This window comes from Jaculus jaculus, chromosome 7, assembly GCF_020740685.1.
Source record: "Jaculus jaculus isolate mJacJac1 chromosome 7, mJacJac1.mat.Y.cur, whole genome shotgun sequence".
Taxonomy (NCBI): Eukaryota; Metazoa; Chordata; class Mammalia; order Rodentia; family Dipodidae; genus Jaculus; species Jaculus jaculus.
In genome coordinates this window covers 153,158,384-153,184,945 of record NC_059108.1, presented here as the reverse complement: position 1 = coordinate 153,184,945, position 26,562 = coordinate 153,158,384, and the positions used below count along the sequence as shown (strand labels likewise).

At 41.1% G+C, this 26,562-nt stretch overlaps 1 protein-coding gene across 3 annotated transcripts in view; it reads left to right on the top strand.

The window, feature by feature from the left end:
- The window catches only part of Papola (poly(A) polymerase alpha), a 73,827-nt gene that overhangs the window by 37,438 nt on the left and 9,827 nt on the right, over positions 1–26,562 (top strand). For all 3 annotated transcript variants that reach the window (XM_045153884.1, XM_045153886.1, XM_045153883.1), the window contains exons 13-19: positions 2,491–2,544; positions 3,072–3,191; positions 5,045–5,154; positions 11,819–11,940; positions 19,479–19,621; positions 22,350–22,450; positions 24,895–25,109. In XM_045153884.1, coding sequence (XP_045009819.1) covers positions 2,491–2,544; positions 3,072–3,191; positions 5,045–5,154; positions 11,819–11,940; positions 19,479–19,621; positions 22,350–22,450; positions 24,895–25,109 — 865 coding nt within the window. The remainder of the gene's footprint in view (positions 1–2,490; positions 2,545–3,071; positions 3,192–5,044; positions 5,155–11,818; positions 11,941–19,478; positions 19,622–22,349; positions 22,451–24,894; positions 25,110–26,562) is intronic.

Sequence of the window (26,562 nt, the reverse complement as noted above, 5' to 3'; positions counted from 1 at the left end):
CATTAAAATGTCATGCCATGGTGTTGTGTACCTGTGATTCCTGGAGCTTGCTGGCCACCAGCCACTCTGGTGAGCGCTCAGCAAGTGAGAGGCCCCAAAACTAAAGGAGGTTGTTCTCCGAATTCCACACATGCATACAGGAGACAGTATCAGTTTTATGGGGAAGAAGGGAATCTAATACTTTGTTGTGGCCGGGCTTGGTAATACATACCTATAATCCTGCACTTGAGGGGGAGACAGGAGGATCAAGGGTTTGGCCAGTCTGGGCTATAAAGTGAAAGACCGGATCACAGCAATAATTTGGGAAGTGTTTTGTTTGTTTGCTTTTTCAAGGTAGTATCTTGCTCTAGCCCAGGCTGACCTAGAATTCACTGTGTAGTAGGAATTCATGGCAGTCCTTATACCTCTGCCTCCCAAATGCTGGGATTAAAGACATGCACCCACCACACCTGGCTAAAAATACATTTGAACAATGTGATGAAAAGTTTTCAATGCTGTGTTGTATAAAGCCCAGACAGTGTGGCATTTGCATGCTTGGTTGTCTGCTGTCAGAGTTCGGTCTCATCTCTTTTTATTTCATGTTTCAAAATTAGTTTGCCTTTTTTTTTTTAAAAAAAAAAACGTGGCTCAGTTACCTAGGAGTCAAGTTATTGAGTATATTGAGTTAAGGTTTTTAATTTAATTTAGGGCACCTAGTATGAGTACATAAGCTGCATGAACTTTTAGTGTTTTTATGTGATGATTAGTCTGTACATTTGGCTTCTTTTAGCTAATGCTGAACAAATGGGAAAGAAAGTATATGTTTCTTTGGATTTGGACTACATGTTTTGTGTAGGTGTTTCCATGTTTTCACATATATACACCACAGACCACATTTATACAGTTAGATAAATCATGCTTTTTTGTATACTTTCCTCTGCTTAATTTTAGAAATACAGCTTTTGGAAGTTAACTTTGTTAAGTACTTGAAATACTTCTGCCAGCAAGAAAAGTACTCTTTCATTTTAAGAGGGAATGAGACTTAGTTGCTGAGGTATTAAGAATTATAACTTTTAAATTGGGGGACTTTTTTTTAAAGGAGTATGATTTAAAAGATGCTTAAATTTGTTAGATTTTCATTAACCTTTTTAAAAATAGCCTAGATAAATCTTTTTTTTTAATTTTTTTTGTTCATTTTTATTTATTTATTTGAGAGTGACAGAGAAAGAGGCAAATAGAGAGAGAGAGAGAGAGAATGGGCGCGCCAGGGCTTCCAGCCACTGCAAATAAACTCCAGACGCGTGCGCCCCTTGTGCATCTGGCTAACATGGGACCTGGGGAATCAAGCCTCGAACCCGGGTCCTTAGGCTTCATAGGCAAGCGCTTAACCACTAAGCCATCTCTCCAGCCCTAGATAAATCTTTTAAGTGGAAGGATGTTAGGGGAATCTGTGATTGTATTTTTTAATGCATCAATTGCACAATATAAGAGAGATCTGAAAGCTTTCAAACTTCAGGAAGAGTAAGATGTTAATTATAATGTCACTTTCCAAACTAGTATGTGTACTAGGTAATGATGCTGGTTTGCCTTTTAAGGTAAAGTTCCTCTTATGAAGTTAGGATTAGTATTTGGAAAGATCTGTTCCACTAGACTCGTATTAGTGTGAGAACAATGAATTATGTAGCAGGTTTTTTATGTGTAGTCATTTTTAGATACACAGAAATAGATATTTCATTAGGATGCAATTTTCTGAAGTAAAAATTTTTCTCTATTTTGTATGAGATTGAATTCTGAATAGAAATTACATTTCCTTCCCCCCTCCCTCCAGGTAGGTTCTCACTCTAGCCTAGGCTGACCTGGATTTCACTGTGTAGTCTCAAGGTGGTCTTGAATCCTCAGCAATCCTACCTGTGCCTCCCGAGTGCTAGGATTAAAGGCATGCGCTACTATGCCCGGCAGGCATTAAATTTCTTTAACCCAGAATAATAATGTCTCTGTTTCAGAAATTTATCCTATCTTTGCTGGGGTATAGGCTCTGACATCAGCATTTAATTTAGTTGTCAGTCTCACTTAGTAATAACCTCAAAGCACAACATGTTTAACGTTTGATCTTAGTTGTCATACATGTGTTAATGATCTTGTTTATCTCCTATTAAAAGACTTTTTTTTTGCTAGATATTTCCTTGAGACTCTCTTTAATTTTAGAGGTTGAATATGCCAGTGGAGTGTTGAATAAAATTATCAGTTCATGCTTGCTCAGCCTTTTTGCATTTAGCTGCTTTTTCCACAAATCTTCATAGTCCCCCCCAAACTCCCACTTGCTAGTAGTCGGGAGCAGGCAGATCTTAGTTCCTGTGACAGGGTGGCATAGGTGTGTACGGGCTCACAGCTCAACTTCCTAGATTAATGCTGGTCTATAGCTTGATGTTGGTGAATCTTGTTACATTATGGTTTAATATCCAGCACAGCCAAGTAAATAAAATAAATAGCATGTTGTCTTTATCTTCCAAGGCATTATATTGTACTTCTAGCAAGTGCACCAACGGAAAAACAACGCCTAGAATGGTGAGTAGTAAAATCAGATTTTATCAAAGTTCACTTCCAAATGAATCAGATAGCCACAATACAGAAGGAAACGGGAAGATGTGCTTAAAATACCCACTATGCTGTGACTTGTTTCTAAATGGAACTTGTTTTCTAGTGATGGAAGAAGCGCTTGGGAATCTGTCCAGTTACCATTCTGTGTTTGCTTTATAATGATCCACATCATTTATTGACTGTGTGTTTAGAGTTGTTTGGATTTATTACGTTGTTAATTTCTCTTTTAAATATGTTGGGATATGTTTTATACGCTTCCTGTTTGGATGAAGTATGCCTTAGTTAGTTCTCTTTTTCCCCTAGTTCACTCTTTTTGGGTAGATCATAAACCTTTTGATTTTACTGTGGAGAAGTAGGCCAGTCAGTTGAACTTTCTTGGTATGTGTTTTAAATTATATGATATTTACATTACCTTTTTACTATAAAATTTGATTTGCACATGAGTTTTTTAATACTTTCAGAATTTTCATTAATATTAAATGGCATTTGTTCAGGGTGGGCTTGGTGGAATCAAAAATTCGCATTCTGGTTGGAAGCTTGGAGAAGAATGAATTCATTACATTGGCTCATGTGAATCCCCAGTCATTTCCTGCACCCAAAGAAAATCCTGACAAGTAAGCATTTTCATTTACTCTTAATTTTCTGTAGACTTTCAGTTTTACTCATAGACGCTCTTACGGGCAGGTTGCTAGCTTTCTTAAGAGACAGAGTGAGTATGGATACACCAGGGCCTCCTAGTGCTGCAAAAGAACTCCAGGTGCATGCACCACTGTGCGCATCTGGCTTTATGTGGGTACTGGGGAATTGAATGTCAGCTGTCAGGCTGTGCAAGCAAGTGCCTTTAACTGCTCAGTCATCTACAGCATGCATGGCAGGTTGCTTTTGAGACAGGGTGTCTGTATGTAGCCCAGGCTGTCCCGGAATGAGGATCCTTTTGCTTCACCCTCTTGTTTGCTGGGATTACAGGTGTGTGCTGCCATACAAGGGTTCTTGTTCGATTTTGTACTTTTTAAGGAATAATTTTATTAACAGGGAAAGAGAGGGAGAGAGTATAGGCACACCAGGGCCTCCTTCAACTGCAGAGGAACTTCAGATGCATGTAGTAGTCTTATTTGCTTGGTGGGTACTGGGAGATCAAATCTGGGCCATCAAGTTTTGTAAGCATTTTAACCAGTGAGCCATCTTCCATATCCAGATATTTTTTATTCGTACATTTTGAGGTAGGGTTTCCCTGTATCCCAGGCTGACCTGCAACTCTAGCTCCAGGCTGCCCTTGAACTCACAACAGTCCTCCTATCTCACCCTCTCAAGGGTTGGGATTAAAGGTGTATGCCATCATTTCAGCTAGACCCAGGGTCTCTGTCTCTCATGTATGGGACTAAAAGTGTGTGCCACCATGCCCAGCCAGACCCAGATTTTTGTATTTAGAAAACCCTTCTTTTTCTTGTCTCAGAAATTTTTTTTTAAAAAGGATTATTCTTTCCCCCTTACTAGTCTGAACCCCCTCTTTTTTCCCCCAATTAAGTACATTTATTACTTTAGCATCATTATAAAAACAGTAGAAAAAGTAATCTGTAGAGATGGCTCAGTGTATAAAGTGTTTGCCATGTAATTCTTGAAAGAGTACCTGAGTCTTATCCTTAGACCCCCACATAAAATCCAGAAGCTGTGGTGGGTCTCCGTGATCCCAGAGTGCCTACTGTGAGAAGGAAGATGGAGTCAAGAGAATTTTTCTGAAGTAAATAGGGCACTGGTGAATGAAGTATTACCTGAAAATAAGTGGAAGCTATGACCAACCCAGAAGTTGTCTCTGACCTCTAGGCAAGCGAACACACCAGAAATTAAAACAAAAAAAGAATAAGTAGAATGAAAAAAGAGCCAGGCATGGTAGGCCTTTGATCCCAGCACTCGGGAGGCGCAGAGGTAGGAGGAATGCTATGAGTTCGAGGCTGCCTTTAGAATATAGAGTGAATTCCAAGTCAGCCTGGGCTAGGAGTAAGACCCTACCTCAAAAAATAAAATAATAAAATAAAAGATAAATTGGACAGGAGGGATACCTTAGTGGTTAAGGTGTTTGCCTGCAAAGCCAAAGGACCCAGGTTCGATTCCCCACGACCCACGTTAGCCAGATGCCCAAAGGGGCGCATACGTCTGGAGTTCATTTGCAGTGGCTGGAGCCCCTGGCGCCATCTCTCTCCCTCCCGCCTGCTTGCTCTCTCTCTCTCTCTCTCTCTCTCTCCCCCCCCCTTCTCTGTCAAATAAATATAACAAACAACAATAATAAAACATACAGAAAGTCAAAGTACATTGTTTTGGAAGTCTATTTTAGGAGTCTAGATGACAGATGTGGGTAAAGGTGTTGGTTTCAGAACTGGTTTGCTTCTAGTTTAGCATTACAGATTTCCTCCATAGCCCAACAATCACTCTCCTGAATCCTGATGTGTTGTGGTAATGCTCTTCTTTGCAGGGAAGATTTTCGCACGATGTGGGTAATTGGGTTAGTGTTTAAAAAAACAGAAAACTCCGAAAATCTGAGTGTTGATCTCACCTGTGACATTCAGTCTTTCACAGATACAGGTATGTTTTCACTGGTTAATCACAACAGTTGAACTTGCCTTGTCGTACACACAGTATTTGCAGGGTTTTTAGTAACTGAATTTCTTGGTCTTTTGAACAATAATTAAACTATATAAGTGACTTCTGTTGTAAATTAAGAGCCATTTATATTTGAGTTGTCCAGTTATTTTTGAATTAGAAAAATGATTACTAGAGTTCCGTGTATTACTGCGTCTGTTTCTATTCACTTTAATCATCTTGATCTTTAGAAATCAGCAAAGCTAACATTCTGATAAAAGGATTTGAGTTATTAACAGGGTGATTAGTATCCTTCTGTGTAGTGGATTTGTATCTTTAGGTTAAAGGTAGTATGTTTTATTTATGTATTTATTATTGTTTTAATGTTTGGTTTTTTAAGGCAGGGTCTCACTCTAGCCCAGGCTGACCTGAAATTCACTATGTAGTCTCAGGGTGGCCTTGAACTCATGGTGATCCCCCTACCTCTGCCTCCCGAGTGCTGGGATTAAAGGCGTGCACCACCACACCTGCCCTTTTAATTAATTAATTTATTTATTTTAGTATGTTTTAATTAGACCTAAATGGTGGGTGTAGTGTCAAAATTCAAGACTACCATGTTGCTATACCACATTTCAAGGAACTGGTAAATGGTATGAGGACAACTACACCTTCCTTAAGGACTAATTTATCATTTCAGACATTGGCCAGGTCCCACTAATTTAACCTTTTTATTAAAGAGGAAAAGTGACAGTTTGCTAAAGTATTATACACTTAATTGTAATGTAGAAGAGAAATACAGATATTGTATTTTCCCCTGTTCTTTTGATTTGTTTTCTAAAGTTTTGGTTATGCAAGGTCAGTTCAATCTGTAAAAAGTAAATGGAAAATCCCAAAAGTAAATTATCAATTATAAATTGTATGTTAGTAGTCTCATTAGACCTTGTGCTGTACCGTTCCGATCTGCCTACCAGGAGAGTTGTCCCTTAATCTAGTTTAGCTGCAGCTTATTCTTTACCTGTTATCGCTTAGTCGCCTGGTTATTTGGCAGCCATCTCTGTCATGTGAGATTAGGCCTGTGGTGCAGGTGGTAGAGAGTTCTGAAGGCACAAACACTACTGAAGTGCACTCTTAAGAAAGCAGACAGCAAGTTGCCAGAAAGGGGACCTTGATGTTGAGAAGGAGAAGTGATTTGTCCTATCATCACTAGATGTCTGTGAAGGCCTATGTCTGAGATTACAGGCAGACCTCTTGTTTTCCTTTTAAGTAGTAAGACACCATGTGTCTTTGGGGTTAGGCTCCAGATGTGTATGTTAAGATAGCATGGGCCAGGTTCTAGATAGTCACACCTGATGGTTAAAAGTGTGAGAATTTTGCTTTTGCTTTTTGGTGTGTACAGCATAGGTTATCAGACTGCTCTAATACTGCAGTGCTCATGTTGGAATAACCATTACATGGTAGCCAGTGCAACACGAGTATGTCTGGATCATTCACCGTAGGTCATTTTGCCACATAGGTATTATATTGTCTTAAATTCCCACAAGTATAGGAAAATAGGATATATTGAGTGAATCCACATTTCATATAGCTTTTAATCCCAGCAGTTGGGAGGCAGAGGTTGGAGGGGTTGCCATGAGTTCGAGGCTACCCTGAGACTAATTCCAAATCAGCCTGGGCTCCAGTGAGACCTTACCTCGAAAAAAAAAGATGATGAGTTTGACCAGTAGTGGGAGCAGAGAGCCGACCCCAGAGAGCCCTGAGGAGCCCCACCACCGCTGCCGCCACCTCCCGCCTAGTTACCATCACACTCCAGGGGGAACCGCAGCCCACCCAGTCTCCATTACTGCAACCACAAACAACTATGTCGAGACTTGGCAGCTGCCCTCAGCACTGCTGGCACCAAGCCTGGCACCAGGGCAGTGGCAACCCAGGCGGCCTGCTGGTGGGGACAAGAAGGTCATTACAGTGAAGATTTTGAGAACAGTAAAATGGTTCAGTGTGTGGAATGGATATGGTTTCATCAACAGGAATGACACTAAGGAAGACATATATGTACACCAGACTGCCATGAAGAAGAACCCAGGAAGCACCTACTCAGCGTAGGGGATGGCGAGACTATGGAGTTTGATGTTAAAGGAGAAAAGGGTGTGGAGGCCACAGATGTTACAGGCCCTAGTGGAGTTCCAGTTCAAGGCAGTACATATGCAGCAGACCGTAATCATTATAGACACTATCCACATCGTAGGGTCCTCCACAGAATTACCAGAATAGTGAGAGAGGGAGAAAGAACAAAGATAGAGGAGTGCTCCTGAAAGCCGGGCCCTGCAACGCTGGCCCTACCACAGGTGACGGTTTCCACCTTAAGGCATGAGGAAGCCCTATGGGTGTCGACCACAGTATTCTACCCCTTGGGTACAGAGAGACATGATGGACATGCAAGAGAGCAAGGTTGACCAGTGAGACAGAATATGTATCTGGGTTATAGACCATGATTCTGCAGGGGTCCTTCTTGCCAAAGACAGCTCAGGGAGGATGGCAATGATGAGGACAAGGAAAATCAAGATGACACCCATGGTCAGCAGCCACCTCAACATCGTCACTGCTGCGACTTCACTTACCAACGCAGATGCTCGGGGAATTCTAAACCACAAGATGGCAAAGAGATAAAAGCAGCCCATCTACCAGCTGAAAATTTGTCTGCTCCTGAGGCTTTGCAGGCAAGCGCCTTGACTTCTAAACCATCTCTCCAGCCCCATATATATATATTTATTTGCAGGCAGGCAGACAAGATGACACATCAGGCCCCCTAGCTGCTACCAGGTGCACGTACCACTTAGTACATCTGGCTTTACATAGATAGTAGAGAAATCAAACCTGGGTGGTCAGGCTTTGCAGGCAAGCGTCTTAACCACTGAGCCGTCTCTCCAGCCCCTCACATAGCTTTTGATAAGTTTATACTGGTTGGTGTTGTTTTTGTTCCCCCAACAGGCTGTCATGCTGTGTATCCCTTGAGGGTAAGCAGTGACTGTTAATGTGCATTTCAGTATGTAAATGGGTAGCGTAGAGTGACGTGGAAGATGCACACAAAGTGGAGTGAAGCAGTCTACATTTTAGGTCCCAGCCCTTAGGAGGTACAGTCAAATGCATTTCTGGTTTCCAGGCCAGCCTGGGCTGTATGTAGGTCAGGTTACACTGCTTCACATAATGATACCCTGACTTAAAGGTAAAAAATTGAGAAAAACAATACCAAGTGATGGTACATCTGTTAATTCTGATTGGGGTAGGTGTTATTAATACACTGAATGCCATCAACATTGTTGCCTACATTCACATGGTTAAAACAAAAGTTGCAAAAGAAAATAAAACCCTATAACCCAAAAGGTTAAAAAAAAAGTGTTTTTTATTTATTTATTCGAGGGGAGAGGGAGAGGGAGAGGGAGAAAGAGGTAGATAGAGAGAATGGGCAGGCCAGGGCCTTCAGCCATTGCAAATGAACTCCAGACATACGTGCCACCTTATGCATCTGGCTTACATGGGTCCTGGGGAATTGAACCTTGGTTCTTTGGCTTTGCAGGCCTGTGCCTTAACTGCTATGCCATACCTCCAGCCCTTATTTTGTTTTGATATACATGGTAGTTTAGATTTTTTTTAAATTTATTTATTAGAGAGAGAGAGAATGGATGCGTCAGGGCCTCTAGCTTCTGTAAAACTCCAGATGTATACGCCACCATGTGCATCTGGCTTATGTGGGACCTGGAGATTCGAACCTGGTCCTTAGGCTTCTTTGGCAAGCACCTTAACTACTAAGCCATCTCTTCAGCCCGAGGTTTTTTTTTTTTTTTTTTTAATGTAAAATGAATTTCTTTTTGGTCTAAATGGTTACTAAATAAATTTTTGTCTTTGGGTTGTAGGTTGCACATGCACAGTTCCATTGGTGGACCTGTGCACATTTACAGATAACCCTTAATCATTGTCAGAACAAAAGCATCCTATAGATTTTTTTGTTTTGTTTTTCAAGGTAGGATCTCGCTCTAGTCCAGGCTGACCTGGAATTAATTCACTATGTAGTTTTAGGGTGGCTTTGAACTCATGGCGGTCTTCCTACCTCTGCCTCCTGAGTGCTGGGATTAAAGGCGTGTCCCACCACCCCCAGCTTCCTATAGTTTTTTTAAAATGCTATCTACAGAGTAGTGCCCCTTCTTCTGAGTATCTCTGGAAGGAAGCTTCTATTATCAGCTTACTCTGCTTCATTATAAACAGATAAACCATGGAGAGATGTTTGTTGTAGAAATCAAGTGAGTGTTGTAGGTTAAGCTCTGTGTTAAAGATTGTGCTAATGAATCAGCAGAACTTTCTGGAATCTTCTAGGGATTTGGGGAAGGAAATAGGTAGTTTCTGTATCATGAAACGTTTCAATGGAATACTATGTGGTTTGTTCATACAGCAGATAGGATATTTTGGTAACATAATACAGTCCCTTCTAGTAGCTTAGAAACCTTGATATGTGATTCACATTTTCCCCTGGTTGTCATTGATCTACTTTGGAGTTGTTTTTCTCTTCTTTCAGAGTACATTGAGATTCTGCTTTTTTATTTCTGCTGATAGCTCATGCCATTCATACTGGTGTATTGGGTTTCTGCCCTTGCTTACTTTACCTTAAGCATCCAGATGGCATTTATAAACTAAACCATGTGTTGTGCATGTCACACAGAAGAAAAGTCCAAATTCTCATTGTGATTTGCAAACCCCACAGCCCCATTGTCCATACGTTTTTGGACTAGAGTGCTATCAGGAAGTAATACACCCAGCAAGCTTACTGGAGCAGCAGCATTTGGTAATTACATAGCATTTTGTGGAAAACCATTCATACTTGAGTAGCAAAGGGTAAAGGCCAAATAGCTACTAATAGTTAAGATCAGGATTTTTATTTTGTTAGGTCACTTTTTTTTTAAATTTTTTTTTTTGTTGTTGTTCATTTTTATTTATTGAGAGTGACAGAGAGGGAGAGAGGGAGAGAGAATGGGCGCGCCAGGGCTTCTAGCCACTGCAGATGAACTCCAGATGCGTGCGCCCCCTTGTGCATCTGGCTAACGTGGGTCCTGGGGAATCGAGCCTCGAACCAGGGTCCTTAGGCTTCACAGGCAAGCGCTTAACTGCTAAGCCATCTCTCCAGCCCTTGTTAGGTCACTTTTGATGCCAGTCTTAGAAAAAAACCTTGTGCTAAAAGTTGGGTGTGGTAGAACATTCTTTTAAGCCCAGGCTGAGGCCTGAGGACCACCATGAGTTCAAGGCCAGCCTGGGGTGGTACAGAGAGTAAGTTACAGGTCAATGAGGTGTAGAGTGAAACCTTACCTCCAAATACCAGCCAACCAAGCAACAATGACAAAAAACCCTACTGTTAGAAGTTCAAGGACTTTCAGAGTTGCAGAAGGAAGAGTGTGAGTTTGTGCTATGGCAGGGTTGTAGCTCTTGGCCTCAGACTCGGGATCCTCCTGTCCCAGCTCCCACATGTAAATCTTCAGACAAGTGCTAACTAATCTTCCAGGCTGCCCTTCCTGGCTGGTCCCTTACTCATTTTCCTCATAGTAGTTAATCACTGTCTTTTTTTCCACTATAGTGTGTAGCTCTTTTGTGCTCCTTAATTTTCTGCTGTATCTCTTAGTTTCTACATTGTGAATGCATTTTCAATATAGTATAGTTCAAATGATATTTTTAATGGCTAGACTGAATTTCTCCCTGTTGGTTTTTTTAGTCTTTTATAGCTCAGGCTGGTGATAGATCACATTGCTGTGGCTGAGGATGACTTTAGTTCCTGATCCTCCTGCTACCTCCCAAGTGCCAAGATCCTAGACATGGGCCACTAAGCCTGGCTTGAGTTTCCTATATTGAGGCTCTGCGAAATGTAACTCACTTGGTAGGGTACTTTCTTAGCATGCACAAGCCCTGGGTTTGATCCTCGACACTGCATAAAACAGTTGTCTTGGCATATGTCTCTTATTCCAGCCAACACTTGGGAGGTAGAGGTAGGAGTTCAAGGCCAGCATGGGGTATGTGTGACCCTGTCTTTTTTTATTCTTAAGTACTTGTTATTTGTAGTATTTTCTTTTTATGCCTTGTGATCTCTGTTCAAAATTACTTTTTGTAGTTGAAAGTGTATCACTTATTATCTTAGTTTATCTTACAGAGCCTTACATCTTTAGGTGTAATTTAATGTTTGGCTTTTATGTTGCATGTGTTACATATTGGGTACAAAAATCTTTAGTCATACTGCCAGTGTAGATACAGGTTTAAGAATTCCACTTCTAATTCTAGTGTTTCCTAAAGAGTTACTTGTTAATTTTGGTGCTTTAGGCCCTGTCCTGTCTGGCCTTTGAAGGTCTTTGATGGGTTTGGCCTGGTTAGTGTCTGTATGTATGGGAGGAGCTACATAAAAAGTTACTACAATCAAAGATTCAATGTACTTTGTCTGTTTTTCATTACATGCACCTTGTGGGCAGTTTGCTTTGGCAATGTATTGCATCTGGTTAGGGATAGGTCCTGATCTGATAAAGTTACAATTATACAGAATTGATGGAAGAAGGATCCCTATTTAGAATATTTCTCCTCAGTGAGTTTAAACGTGCTTTTATTAAAATGTTTCTATTTCTTGTAACAATTTCTAATTGTGTAGTTTATAGGCAAGCAATAAACAGCAAGATGTTTGAGTTGGATATGAAAATTGCTGCAATGCATGTAAAAAGAAAGCAACTCCATCAACTGCTACCTAATCATGTGCTTCAGAAAAAGAAAAAGGTAAACTTGGAAAGTACTTAACCAGCATCACTAACAGCGCCCTGTGAGCTTGCGTCAGTGTGGCAGGACGGAGGTCCGGAGAGTGCTCGGTGTGAAAATGCTGGCGTGGTTCGTCATGTGTTGTGGAGCGGTTCTGCTCGGAGAGATCGTGCTCTGTTTCCTTTTTGCATTCACTTGCCTCCAGATGTAGAGAGTGGTGATGCTTCATGTCCTTACTTTTTACACACCCACATTTTCTTTTGTTAAAAGGCCACTTAAATCTAAATTGCTTTCCTATAAAGAGAAAAAAAAGTGCCGGGCGTGGTGGCGCACGCCTTTAATCCCAGCACTCGGGAGGCAGAGGTAGGAGGATCGCCGTGAGTTCAAGGCCACCCTGAGACTACAGAGTTAATTCCAGGTCAGCCTGGACCTGAGTGAGACCCTACCTCAAAAAATCAAAAAATTAAAAAAAAAAAAAATAAGAGAAAAAAAGTAAATTGCACATTAAATGAATGATTTTTGTTGAGGGTTGGGAAATATATATGTATATTAAATAACTAAAAGTTAAGCCGGGCGTGGTGGCACACGCCTTTAATCCCAGCACCGGGAGGCAGAGGTAGGAGGATCACCGCAAGGTCGAGGCCACCCTGAGACTCCATAGTGAATTCCAAGTCAGCCTGGACCAGAGTGAAACCCTACATTGAAAAAACCTTAAAAAAAAAAAATACTAAACTAAAAGTTAAAGCCAGTTGTGGTGGCACACACCTTTAATTCTAGCACTCAGGAAGCAGAGGTAGGAGGATCACTGAATTCAAGGCCACCCTGAGAACTACATAGTAAATTCCAGGTCAGCCTGAGCTTAAAAAAAAAAAGTTACTGGGCTCAGGACCAGGGATGTACCTCCATTGATAAGTGTGCTTGTCTAGCATGCACAAGGCCTTGGGTTCCTGAGCACCATGTAACTGTTAGGGTAGTAAACACCTATGATCTCAGCACCAAGGAGATGAGGACAGGGTCTGAAGTTTAAGGTCATTCTCCATTATGTAATGAGTTTGAGTTAGCCTCCAACTCAAACATGTTTTGATTGCTTGTCTCAAAAGGTACTGTGCCCAGCGTGGTTGTGCACTCTGGTTTCTCAGCACTTAGAAGAGGTAAGGAAGATTGGGAGTTTGAGGCCAATTCTTCGAGCGGCTAGTGGCCAGTCTCAGCTACAAGAGACCCTTGATCAATTAAAAAAATAAAAATAAATGTAAGACAAAGGAGATAACTCTGTGCCACCAGAGGAACAGTTTCGTTTATTGTTCTGGTGTTCCTGCTTTTCAATCTGCAAGCATTTTTACCTTCTTGGAATTTATAGCAGGTATGCAAGAATTTCATTAGGTGGTGATTTAATTTTTTTTAAGTGGCTTTAAAAATAGGTGGTGTATTCCTACACTAGAATACCGTAATATACATAGTGAATAGTATATGAATGAGAGTTTCAAGTGCTAAGAAATAGGAGAGTATGAAATAGCATATGCTAGAGAATGATGAGCACCGTGTTCAAGAGAACGGTTTCTGGGTCTGGGATTGGGAGGAGAAGAATGAAACAGTACACAAGCATGCATTATCCTCAGCCTTCCAATGGCCAGGATTACAGCAGGGTTCCATCTTGCCCAGTGATAGTGTCTCTCTTTTTTAATGGTTTGTATGCATGTGTATGTTGGCACACTAATACCAGGTTCTCTTGCCACTGCAAAGAAATGCGAAGCACATGTGCCACTTTTGTGTTGCTTTACATGGGTCCTGGGGTGTTGAAGTGTAGCCAGCAGGCTTTGCAAATAAGCCCTTTCCACTACGGAGCCATCTCCCCAAGCGTTAGTGTCTTGACTAGCATGTATTAGGGCACAAAGACACTGACGTTTAACACAGGGATTATGGAGAAGACTGGTTCAGAGTCAGGTTCTGCAGCTGTGTCTTTGTACTTTGGTTACATTAAGTAACAAATGTCTTTTCTTGATTTCTCTTATTGCTCAATAATGGCGTTTTTACCTTCCTTTGGTATTTCATAAGAATTAATGAGTGAATTCATGTGAAGACTAGCTTAGCTTTTTGCCTATCACATAGGCGGTGCTCATGCTAGCTTTAACCGTTATTAACACTGTCATCATTTACAGTTTAGGGATAGGCACACAGATTTTTTTTAAGTTTTTATTTATTTGAGAGCAACAGACACAGAGAGAAAGACAGATAGAGGGAGAGTGAGAATGGGCGCGCTAGGGCTTCCAGCCTCTGCAAACGAACTCCAGACGCGTGCGCCCCCTTGTGCATCTGGCTAACGTGGGACCTGGGGAACCGAGCCTCGAACCGGGGTCCTTAGGCTTCACAGGCAAGCGCTAAACCACTAAGCCATCTCTCCAGCCCCAGATTTTTTTTTTAATAGAATAGGTTTTCAGATAACATAATGTAAACTAAGGATGGCCTCAGCCTTCCTAGAACTGAGACTCCAGTGTGCAGTACCACGTCTGCCCCTAACATGGTCACGTTAAGTGCTTGAAAATGATGGCACCTGTTTTTGTTTGCTTTTATCAGTGCTGGGGATCAATTTGGGATATAATGTGTGCTAAGTAGGTCCTCTATCACTTTACAGTCCTGATATTATTAATGGGTCATCATAATTGTACCTGTATGTAAATTTACTAAAAAATATAAAAGCCTAAAAAGCATTACGTATTTTTAGAAGAGAATTTAGATTATGTTCTTTAAGGCGTAGCTATTTCCATTTTTCTACACTTATCATTAAAATATTTAACAGATTATTAGGTTTTCCATAGTTATAGATTCATATTTTCTTTTATACTGTTACTCTTAATGACAGTATTGATATTGGACCAACTAGCATAAAGCATAAATGAATTTTACAATGCTTTGTTTCTATTTTACTTGTTAAGGTAATGTTTCCTTAGATATAGGCAACTCTCTAAAATATAAAGAGGAGTTGACTATTTAGTTCATTAATTTTATTTATCCAGTGAAGTCTTATATTTGTTGATCTTTTTAAATTTTAAAGTATTTTTTATTTATTTATGTATTTAGAGAGAGAGAGAGAAAGAAAGAGAGAGAGAGGGGGCATGCCAGGGCCTCCAGCCACTGCAGAGGAATTCCAGACACGTGTGCCCCCTTGTGCATCTGAAATTTGTTTGCAGTACAAGATGCTCTACATAATACCCATTCTTTCTCTTCTGTCCCTCTCCCTTTCTTTCACAAATAAATAATACTTTTCATTTTTAGAAGAACCATCCCAGTAGTGTGAATTGTGCTTTGGCTTGACTGAAAAGTGTGTTTGTTTTTCATTTAGTATGTTCTTTGTATTTATAGTTTTACTAGGAAGATTTGGCAAGGCTAAGGAGGTGGCTCAGCAGTTAAAGGTGCTTGTTTGCATTGCCTGCTGGCTTAGGTTGTCTCTCAACCACGCGCACAAAGCCAGATGCCAAAAGTAGTGCAAGTAGCTGGCATTGGTTTGCAGTGGCAGGAGACCCACGTTGTTCCCATACACAGACTGCATGGAAGTAAAATTAAAATGTAAAGGAAAAGTTGTACGGTATTCTCTGATTCTAGGGTTCTTGCTGTCAGACTGATAAGAGACAGAACCAAAAGGTGTAAAGTAGCTTAGTGTGGTATTTTGTGTCCAGACCAATTAATTAAAATCTTCACGTTCGCAGATTGTGGTAGTGGCCTCACAAGTGTTTGAGTACCTGATCAGGGTGGTAATTATACAGAATTGAATATAATTGAGTTAAATATAATTTAATTCCTGTAAAAATCCCCTTTTAAATTTGTTTTTTATTTATTTATATTTATTTATTTGACAGAGAAAAGGGAGGAGGAGAGAATAGGTGCTCCAGGCCGTCTAGCCACTGCAAACGAACTCCACACGTGTGTGCCCCCTTGTGCATGTGGCTCACGTAGGTCCTGGGGAATCGAATATGTCTCTTTCGGCTCCACAGGCAAATGCCTTAACTGCTAAGCCATCCTTCTAGCTCTGTTTTTTATTTTTTGGGGAGAGAATTGGTGCCCCATTGCTTCTCAGCACTACAATCAAACTCCATATACACTACGCCACTTGTGTGCATATGTTACCTTGTGCACATGGCTTATGTGAGTCCTGGGGAATAAGGTTTGATTGACAGGCAAGCGTCTTAACTGCTAAGCCATCTCTGGATCTGTTTTTTTTTTTTTTTTGCATATTTGGTCAGTTGGGACAGCTGGAGAGCAGAGGATGCACATCAGAGATATTTGTAATGGATCTTTTGTCAGCAGTTAATTTTCATGAAAATTTTCTATTGAAGCTGGCCACGCACAGTTCATTTTAGAATGCTTGCCTAGTATGTGAGACCCTTGGTTTGATTCCTAGTACAGCGGAAACAATATAAAAAACACCAACTCCAAAGTTTCTGTAGATTGTGAACACTGAGGCTGAAGATATTTGGCCAAACAAAAACAAAACCTGAATCAGTATTCTATGGTAGTAGCACTTAAAATTGCCATTTAGGGCTGGAGAGATGGCTTACGTTTAAGACACTTCCCTACGAAGCCTAAGAACCCATTTTCAACTTCATAACTCTGACGTAAGCCAGATGCACATGGTGATACAGATGTATAACGTTGCACATGCACTCATGGTGGCACAAATGTTAGGAGTTCAGTTGCAGTGGCTGGAGGCTCTGGCCTGCCAAATCTCTTCCCTTCACTTCTATGCACATGCTTTGCCTCTCATTTAAAAAAAAAAAAAAAAAAAACCTGGCCAGGCGTGGTGGCATATGCCTTTGATCCCAGCACTCAGGAGGCAGAGGTAGGAGGATCACCATGAGTCATTTAGGTAGCAGTTTTAATCCTGTACATCCATTACAATTGCAGTGAGATTTCCACAGATCTCTTGCTTTTGAAGATTTTTTTTTTACAATAAAGCAGGATTGTTTTCTGTTTTCTCGAGGTAGGGTCTCACTCTAGCCCAGGTTGACCTGCAGTTCACTATGTAGTCTCAGGGTGGCCTTGAACTTGCAGTGATCCTTCTACATCTGCCTCCCAAGAGCTGAAATTAAAGGTGTGCACCACCACGCACAATTTGTTCTTGTTTTTGAGACTGATTTTTTCTAAATAACAGCATGGCCCGATCTGGCCTTTAACTCAAAATCTATCTGCCTCAACCTAGTGAATGGCGGAATTACAGGTTTGCCTAGCTTTTTTAGCTTTTCTTTTTTCTTTTTTTCTTTCTGCTTAACGTGTGCTTGTGTCTGCACATGTGTGTGTGTATAGGTGAGTGTGCAGGTGCGTGACTGCAAGAGGTTGCAATTGCACATCTTCCTTGGTCGTGCCATACCTTACCTGGGGGCCTGGCAGTGAACCTAGAGCTCACTCAATCTGTTAAGACATGGTAGCTAGCAAGCCCTATGGATTCCTCTGTTTCTGCCTCCTCGGTGTTAGATTATAGGCACATACAACCATTCCTAGCTCTTGTGTGGGTGCTGTGGATCTAAACTTGGGTCCTCATGTTTCTCATGCTTGGTGCCAAGCATTTTACCCACTGATCTGTCTCCCTAGGCCATCCCCTTTTTGTTTTTGAAATACTCATTTGAGAATAAGAGGGAGGAGAGAGAGAAAATGGGTAAACCAGGGCCTCCAAACCATGCAAATGAACTCCAGGCATGTACGCCACTTTGTGCAACTGCCTTTTATGTAGCTACTGGAGAATCTGATATGGGTTATCAGGCTTTGTAAGCAAAGGACCTTTTAATTGCTAAGCCCTTGCTCACTTCTGTCCCCACTTCCACTCCCACCCTTCCCCCCCCCCCCCCCCGGGGTAGGGTCTCAGTCTGGTCCAGGCTGACCTGGAATTTACTATGTAGTCTCAGAGTGGCCTTGAACTCAAAGTGATCCTCCTTCCTCTGCCTCCCAAGTGCTGGGATTAAAGGTGTGTGCCACCACACCCGGCTCCCACTACCCCTTTTTAAAATGGAGTCTCCTGTAGCACAGGTAGCTAAGGGTGGCCTTAAACTATTTATTTATTCTTTGCTTTTCAGGGTAGGGTCTCACTCTAGTCCAGGCTGTCTTGGAATTTACTATGTCGTCTCAGGGTGGCCTCAAACTCATGGTGATCCTCCTACTTTTGCCTCTCACATGCTGGGAGTAAAGGTCTGTGCCACCACACCTGCCTTGTTTAACTTTAAAAAAAAAATTTAAAAATTTAATTTATTTGTTAGACACACAGAGAGGGAGAGAGAGAGAGAATGGGCACACCAGGGCCCCGAGCCACTGCAGACGAACTCCAGACTCAGGCATCACCTTGTGCATCCGGCTTACCTGGGACCTGGAGAACCAAACCTGGGTCCTTTGACTTCGCAGGCAAATACCTTAACTGCTAAGCCATCTCTCCAGCCCTAGTTTAACTTTTTATTACTATTTATTTATTTGACAGAGAGGGAGGAAGGGAGATAGAGAGAGAATGAATATGAGCATGCCAGGGCTTCCAGCCACTGTATACGAACTGCAAATGTGTGCACCCTTTTGTGCATCTGGGTAACATGGGTCCTGGGGAATTGAACCTGGGTCCTTTGGCTTTGCAGGCAAACGCCTTAACTGCTAAGCCATCCCTCTAGCCCTTGTTTAACTTTTTAATACCAGAAACCATCCTGGCCTTATTTCCTTCCTTAATATTATGAGGCAGAGCAATATAACCAATCTACCAGCTTATTAAAAGATTTAAACTCAAATTATATTCATGTCATAGTATTACTCTTGATCCTCCTGCCTCTACCTCCCAAGTTCTAATATCATAGGCCTGTTCTACCACCGTGCCTGGTTGTTTTTTTTTTTCCCCCCCCTGGTTTTTCGAGGTAGGGTTTTACTCTAGTCCAGGCTGACCAGGAATTCACTCTGTGGTCTCAGGGTAGCCTTGAACTCACAGCAATCCTTCTACCTCTGTCTCCCCAGTGCTGGGGTTAAAGGCGTGCACCACCATGCCTAGCTCCAGCTTTTTTTTTTAAGTTGCGTAATTTGTATATTCATTATGGGATAATTCAAACTGCTACAGTATGCTGTATGTGGTGTTGTGCACTTACAATCCCAGCTACTTGGGAGGGCGGAAGGATTGCTTGAGCCCAACAGTTTGAAACCAGCTTAGGCAACATGAAAGTCTCCTACTAAGGAAGATAGAAAGCACTTAAAATCCCGCAGCCAGAGGCAGTTATTGTTAGTTGTGCTTATTGAGATTTCCCTTGTATTTGTGTCATACTCTGATTGAAGATTCTTATGTCTTCATATTACAGTGATTTTTAATTTGTACTGTATATATTTTAATGTAGCATTTTTTTCTCCTTATTTTCTTTCACGTAAGAACTGTAGTTAAGAAGCACATGACTCCCCAGTTTGTCTTTCACAGCCAGCATAGCACTTAGGGTTTTTGTAAACTTACTAATTAGTGCTTTTTAGTAGAAACCACATATAAATTTAGTAAAGAGTTTTCATATTTCCAAAATCTTAGTGAATGAAGATTTTCCAAATAATTATATTGTTGATTGCAGCATTCAACAGAAGGAGTCCGGTTAACAGCGCTGAATGACAGCAGCCTTGACTTGTCCATGGATAGTGATAACAGCATGTCTGTGCCTTCACCTACCAGTGCTACGAAGACCAGTCCATTGAACAGTTCTGGCAGCTCTCAGGGGTAAGGAGCAAGGAAACCAGAGGAGACACAGTGCATGCATTTTCTCTTTGAATCTTTTTCTACCTCCCAGTTTCTTTACATTTATTCTTATATGAGCATACACCAGTTCACACATAATAATGATTTTCGTTGTGACATTGTAGGCACACATGAACAGACTTTCATCATATTTACCTTTCCTTTCTCTTGGCCCCTATTCTCTTTCCCCTTATTTATTTCATTATTTGTTTGTTTGTTTTTAGGCAGGGTGTCATTCTTGCCTAGGCTGCATTAGAGCTCACTCTAGCTCAGGCTGGTTTTGAAGTCATGGTGATCCTCCTACCTCAGCTTCCTGAGTGCTGGGACTAAAGGCATGTGTCACCAAACTCAGCAAATTTATTGTTTTGAATAGCACTTTAACTCTTAGTTTGGGGGAATGGTAATTTTTAGTTTTATCCTGATGTATATACTTGTATTTCCTTTTCCATCCTGGATTTACTTATTAGACAACTACTGACAGTGTTGACTGCATATCGTGTGCTGAGGAGAGTAGACAGACTGGACACAGCTGCCTCTCTGTCTTAGAGATAGGGCCTTATGCCATGGGAACCTAACCTGGGTACCTTCACTAGTCCTTCAAAGAAGTTTAAGATTCGTATAGTGACTGGTTTTAGGTTAAAAACATTTTTTTTTAAAGAAGGATATCTAAAAACATTAAAGCAGTTAAATAATTATTGTGAAAGATTTGTTAATGATAGTAAAAGAACATAATGATGATATTTATATCTAACTTTAATAATACTTTTTTTATTTGTAAGAGACAACATGTGTGGGCACACCAGGATCTTTTGCCACTGCGAATGAACTCCAAGTACATGTGCCACTTTGTACTTGTGGGTTTATCTGGAGACTTGGGAATTGAACTCAGGCTGGCAGGTTTTGCAAACAAGTGCCACTAATTGCTCAGCCACTTCCCCAATCCTATACCTAACTTCTTTACATCTTATAGCACATCTGCCTTGAATTTTCTTTCATTTTATTTTACTGTCCTGGTAATTTTTTTCAGCAGATGCAGTTATTCTAATCACTTTGTTAATGTGTTGACACTTAATGGTAATTTTTTCTTTTTTTTTTCCTGAGGTAGGGTCTCACTCTAGCTCAGGCTGACCTGGAATTCACTATGGAGTCTCAGGGTGGCCTTGAATTCATGGCAATTCTCCTACCACTGCCTCCCAAGTGCTGGGATTAAAGGTGTGCGCCACCACACCTGGCTTCCTTTTGGACTTTGAGCTCATATAAGTAGTGACAAACCAATGACACATAATCTGAAGACAGCATAGCTGCACATGTGCACGGCCTGCATTTCTTGTAGGCTTTTTGTTTTGATTTTGGAGGTAGGATCTTTTTTTTTTTTTTTTTTTTTTATTAACATTTTCCATGATTATAAAAAAAAAATCCCATGGTAATTCCCTTCCTCCTCCCGACACTTTCCCCTTTGAAATTCCATTCTCCATCATATTACCTCCCCATCTCAATCATTGTACTTACATATATACAATATCAGCCTATAAGTACCCTCCTCCCTTCCTTTGGAGGTAGGATCTTACTGTTGCCCAGGCTGACCTATGGAGTCTCAGAGTGGCCTGGAACTCCTGGCAGTCATCCTGCTTTTGCCTCTTGAATGCTGGTATAAAAGGTGTGGGCCACCGTGCTCTGTGTATTTTTGTGGTTATAAACTGTTTCCAAGTTATAAGTGACTTTCTTGAGGTGACAGGAGTTACTGCATTCAAGGGTGGGTCAGGGCCTGTAGCCACTGCCAATGAATTCCATACGCATGTGCCACCTTGTGTATCTGGCTTTATGTTGGTACTGGGGAATTGAACCCCAGTCCTTGGGCTTTGCAGGCAAGTGCCTTAACTACTGAGCAACCTCTCTAGCCCATTTGGTTATTTTTGAAGTAGGAAATAAGGTCATTTGCTGAGATAAATATGTGAAAACGGGAAACGAGTGAGGAAAGTGAAGGTACAAAAAAGCTTTAAAATTACTCCTGAAATGACACATTGAAATGCATTCTTGGCATTTGAGCTGTTCTTGTTTACCTTAGCCAGTGGGTGAGCTTTCAGGGTTTCTTCATGTACCTGTGGATTTTGTACACAGAAATTTCAGACCATTTTCTGACTCCTTTTTTTTTTTTTTTTTTCGAAGGAAAAGTTTTTGGTTTTTCCAAGGCTGCCCTTAAACTCGGGCAGTCTTCCTACCTCTGCTTCCTAAGTGTTAGAATTAAAGGCGTGTACCTACACACCTGGATTTTTTACTCCTTTTTATAGGATTCTGTTACACTTAAATCAGTGAAGAGCAGATGTTATAGAGCCATTTAATTTAATGTACAATGTAGTCACAAAGTGTATTTGGCAGTTTTTAAATTTAATTAAGTCAAATTAATAAATGGCTTCTCACTAGCCATATTTCAAATACAGAACATTTATGGTGATTATTATCTAATAAAACATATCGTTACCACCAGCACTGTGTGGTCAGGGCTGCTCACACTGCAGGGTAGAATTTACTTTTGAGGTTTTTTTTTTTTTTTTTAGTTAGTTACTCTACATGTGTACGGGGGGAAGACCAAACACACATTTACTTTATATTATTACGTACTAAACATTTGAGTAGAGTTTATACTTGTTTTTATTGTTTGTTTAAAAAAGTCAGGTTTTTTTTATTTTTAATTTGTTCTTTCCCTTTTTAGCAGAAACAGTCCTGCCCCAGCTGTGACGGCAGCATCTGTGACCAACATCCAGGCTACTGAAGTTTCTGTGCCACAAGTCAATTCCTGTGAAAGCTCAGGGGGTAAGGAGTTTGCTTTGCTGGGTATGAAAATTGTTGTTATATTTGTGTTTTGCCTGTTTTTACAGATGAGTTTAATTATGTGGTTTGGATTCCGAGTTTCCCCTCCAAATTGTCAAAAATAAAATAAAAATTTGGATGTGTTGTGCATATAGGTGTAGGTTAAAGGATAACTTCAGATTGTCATTCTTAGGAATGCTGTCCACTTCTTTTTAACACTACTCCTCTTGGGGTTGGAGAGATGGCTCAGCAGTTATAGGTACTTGTTTGATAGTCTAGGTCAATTCCCCAGTAACCACACAAGCCAGATACACAGGTATGTCTGGAGTTCACATACAGTTGCAGAAGGCCCTAGTGTGCTCATTCTCCCTTTTCCGTCTTTTCTCACTCTTGGGCTCTGGTGCATTCTCTATGCTTGCAAATAACCCATTTAAAAAAGGTTGGGGCTGGAGAGAGGGCTCATTAGCTAAGGCACTTGCCTGCTAAGCTTAACCAGGGTTTGATTTCCCAGTACCCATGTAAAGCCAGATGCACAAAGTGGTGCATGTATCAGGAGTTCATTTGCAACGGCTAGATACCCTGGTTTGGCAAGCTCCAGGGATCCTCTTGTCTGCGTTCCACTGTTTAAATTATAGGCATGTATCACTATACTTTTAATTTTTTTTTTTAATTTTTATTTATTTATTTGAGAGCGACAGACACAGAGAGAAAGACAGATAGAGGGAGAGAGAGAGAATGGGCACGCCAGGGCTTCCAGCCTCTGCAAACGAACTCCAGACGCATGTGCCCCCTTGTGCATCTGGCTAACGTGGGTCCTGGGGAATCGAGCCTCGAACCGGGGTCCTTAGGCTTCACAGGCAAGCGCTTAACTGCTAAGCCATCTCTCCAGCCCCTTTTAATTTAAAAAAAAAAAAAATTTTGTTTTTTTGATGTAGGGTCTCACTCTAGCCCAGGCTGACCTGGAATTCACTATGTAGTCTCAGTGTGGCCTCAAACTCTTGGCAACCCTCCTATATCTGCCTTCCAAGTTCTGGGATTCAAGGTGTGCACTACCACACCCGGCTAAACACACCTTTTGAGATAAGGTCTCCTTGGAGCTCAGGCTGCTCTGAACTCACAGTGATCTTCCTACCTTGGCCTCCCAGTTGGGACTTGAAGGCATGCACCACTGTGCCCGTTTAGAATTGTATATCAGTTGGAGTAAAAAATCAGTAGCAGAAACCAGTATGCTAGAAAAGGGTTATAAGAGAGGGGGGATTTAAGGAGAGGGTGTTGTACATGTAAGTAGATAAAACAGGTTACTGGGGGTGCAATGGCCTAAGCAAGGTCATGGGAAGAGATTGAATAAAAGAAAGGTGGGGTAGGTTTTGTTGTGAATAAGCCATATGATAACCTGCTCTTTAGGATAATGGCACACCCAGAAGCTATAGACTATTACTGGAAAAATGTCAGTGCCAGGGATGGGATATCTTCCAGTGAGTTGTTGGCCGGGAAGGTCCCTGATGCCTCCAAAATATTACAGGTTGTTCCCAATGCTCTTGGTTTCCCTCCATCGATAGATGGTAAGACCCTATTGCTGAAGATCTACATGCCTGGGCTGCAAGGTCACTGAGAAATCAAACTGGATCTGAGTTGTGAGCTTGCATCACCTGTGTGTCTGGTTTATGTGAGACCAGGAGAGTTGAACATGAGTCCTTAGGCTTTACAGACAAGCACCTTAACTGCTAAGCCATGTCTCCAAACCTGGAAGCTTTTTTTAAAAATTAATTAATTTGAATTCAGGTGGGGTTTTTTTGGTTGTTGTTTGTTTTTAAACTTTATTGTATTTGAGAGAGAGAGAAAGAGGCAGAGAGAGGGAGAAAGAGAATGGTCGTGCCAGGGCCTCCAGCACTGCCAAAGAACTCCCGACGTGTGCTACCCCTTATGCGTCTGGCTTACATGGGTCCTGGGGAATCGAACCTAGGTCCTTTGGCTTTGCAGGCAAACACCTTAACTGCTAAGCCATCTCTCCAGTCCCCTGAATTCAGGTTTTAATGCCATGTTTTTGCTTTTTGAGACATTTCATCATGTGGTTCAGGCTGGCCTCGACCTCCCTAGTGTTGAGATGAGTTTTATTTTTTTGTTTTCTTGAAAGTTTTCTTTCTTTGTTTATTTGAGAAAGAGAGAGAGAAAGAATGGGCTCAACCAGTGCCTCCAGCCACTGCAGACAAACTCCAGTGGCAGGTCCCATCTTATGCATCTGTCTTACATAGGTACTGGTCCTTAGACTTTGTAGGCAAGCGCCTTAACTGTTAAGCCATCTTTCCAGCCCTTGAGATTAGCTTTTAATGCTATTTTATAATTTCCATATAAAATTCTATATGAAATCAAATTCAGAGAAATACAAGTTTTACTTGTGAGTTGATGTTTATGATTAATTTGTATGCACTCGCCCATTTGCTATTTAGGTACATCGAGCGAAAGCATTCCTCAAACTGCCACACAGCCAGCCATTTCTCCACCACCAAAGCCTACGGTCTCCAGAGTGCTCACACGTCTGGTTAACCCGCCACCTAGACCTTCAGGAAATGCAGCAACAAAAACACCTAATCCTATTGTAGGAGTAAAGAGAACATCCTCTCCTCACAAAGAAGAAAGTCCCAAGAAAACCAAAACAGAAGAGGTGTGTATGCATATGTGTAGATGATATCTAAATATGTGAAAATGTTTGCTCTTGGAAACCCCAGCTCCCCTGACTATGCAGCACCTCTCCACGCTTCTGCCCTAAATTACTTTCTAATGCCCTGTTAGTTACTTTTATTGATTTTTCGATGGTCACATCTGACAGGTTTTTTTTGCTTCTATGATTCAAAGGGAGATTTTAGTTCTACTTTTGGTATTACAGGATCACTGAATGTTAGCTGGGTACCTGAGGTTGCCTGGATGGAGGGTTTTGTACATGCTAACCATATCACTCTCCTCCTCAGCAGCATCCTGAGTCCTCAGGGCTTTCCTTGCATCCTGTCACACATCTACAATTTATAATGCACTCTTAGCCAGTCCCTTTATACTCAATTCTCTCAGCCTTTTCCATTTCATCTCTAGCCAGGTTGTTCAGGAATTATGTCACCCAAGCTGACCTCCAATAAGGCAGTAATCCTTCCTGGTTCAGCCTCTGGAATGGTGAGGTTACAGGTGTGAGCCACCATCACAGCTGTGATTTGCTTTTGTCCTTTAATCCCAGCGCTTGGGAAGCAGAAGTAGGATCGTCATGAGTTTGAGGCCACCCTGAGACTATATAACCTGTGCTAGAATGAGGCCCTACCTTGGAACCCCCTCCCCCTGCCAAAAAAAAAACGAACAAACAAGCACATCAGATGGAAGTACTGTTAGCATGCCTAGAGTCAGGTTTTAGAGACCAATGTAGTTTAGTTTCATGTTCATATGTCATGAAAGTCTTTCACTTAGAAAAAGTGAAAATAGAAAAGTTTGTTCTGTCATCAGTTATGTGGCTAAATTGAACCGCATATATTTTTAAAGCTTATTGTTATTATTTTTGAAATGTCTGGTCTTGTACATAAGCACTCCTACTGAACCTTGTCCTCAAACCTATAAAACTTTTGTGTGTATAGAAAATTTCAGCCATGTCCATAAGTGTACCGAACTGTCACATTGGCCTCACCCTGGCTTCAGTAGTGACTCACAGTCAGCATTATTTATTATACCCACACTCCCTTCCTCTCTTGTTTAGTCACAGACTCCAGGAATATCATTTCTATCTATCATCAGTCGTTCACTACATCTAACAATAAAGGACTTGTAAAGAACATGTCAGTGAAAGTATCACAACCAGCGTCAATACCAACTCCATAGTGTGAATTCAGTTAGTAGTTATGCAGTTGTAACATAAATTTAACTTCTTTGTTTACAGATGACAAATAAGGCTATTGTTACAATTAGTTTTGATTGTAATAAATCTCTTCTGATTTATAATTTAACTGTAGTTTCTTCTTTATTTAACATTATTTAAACATGTTTATTTAATATTATATAACATTAAACTTTAGTTATATTTAGTAAATTTAGCTGAGGAAAGTGTCGGTTTAGTTTTAAAACCTAAGGAGCACATATCTCAA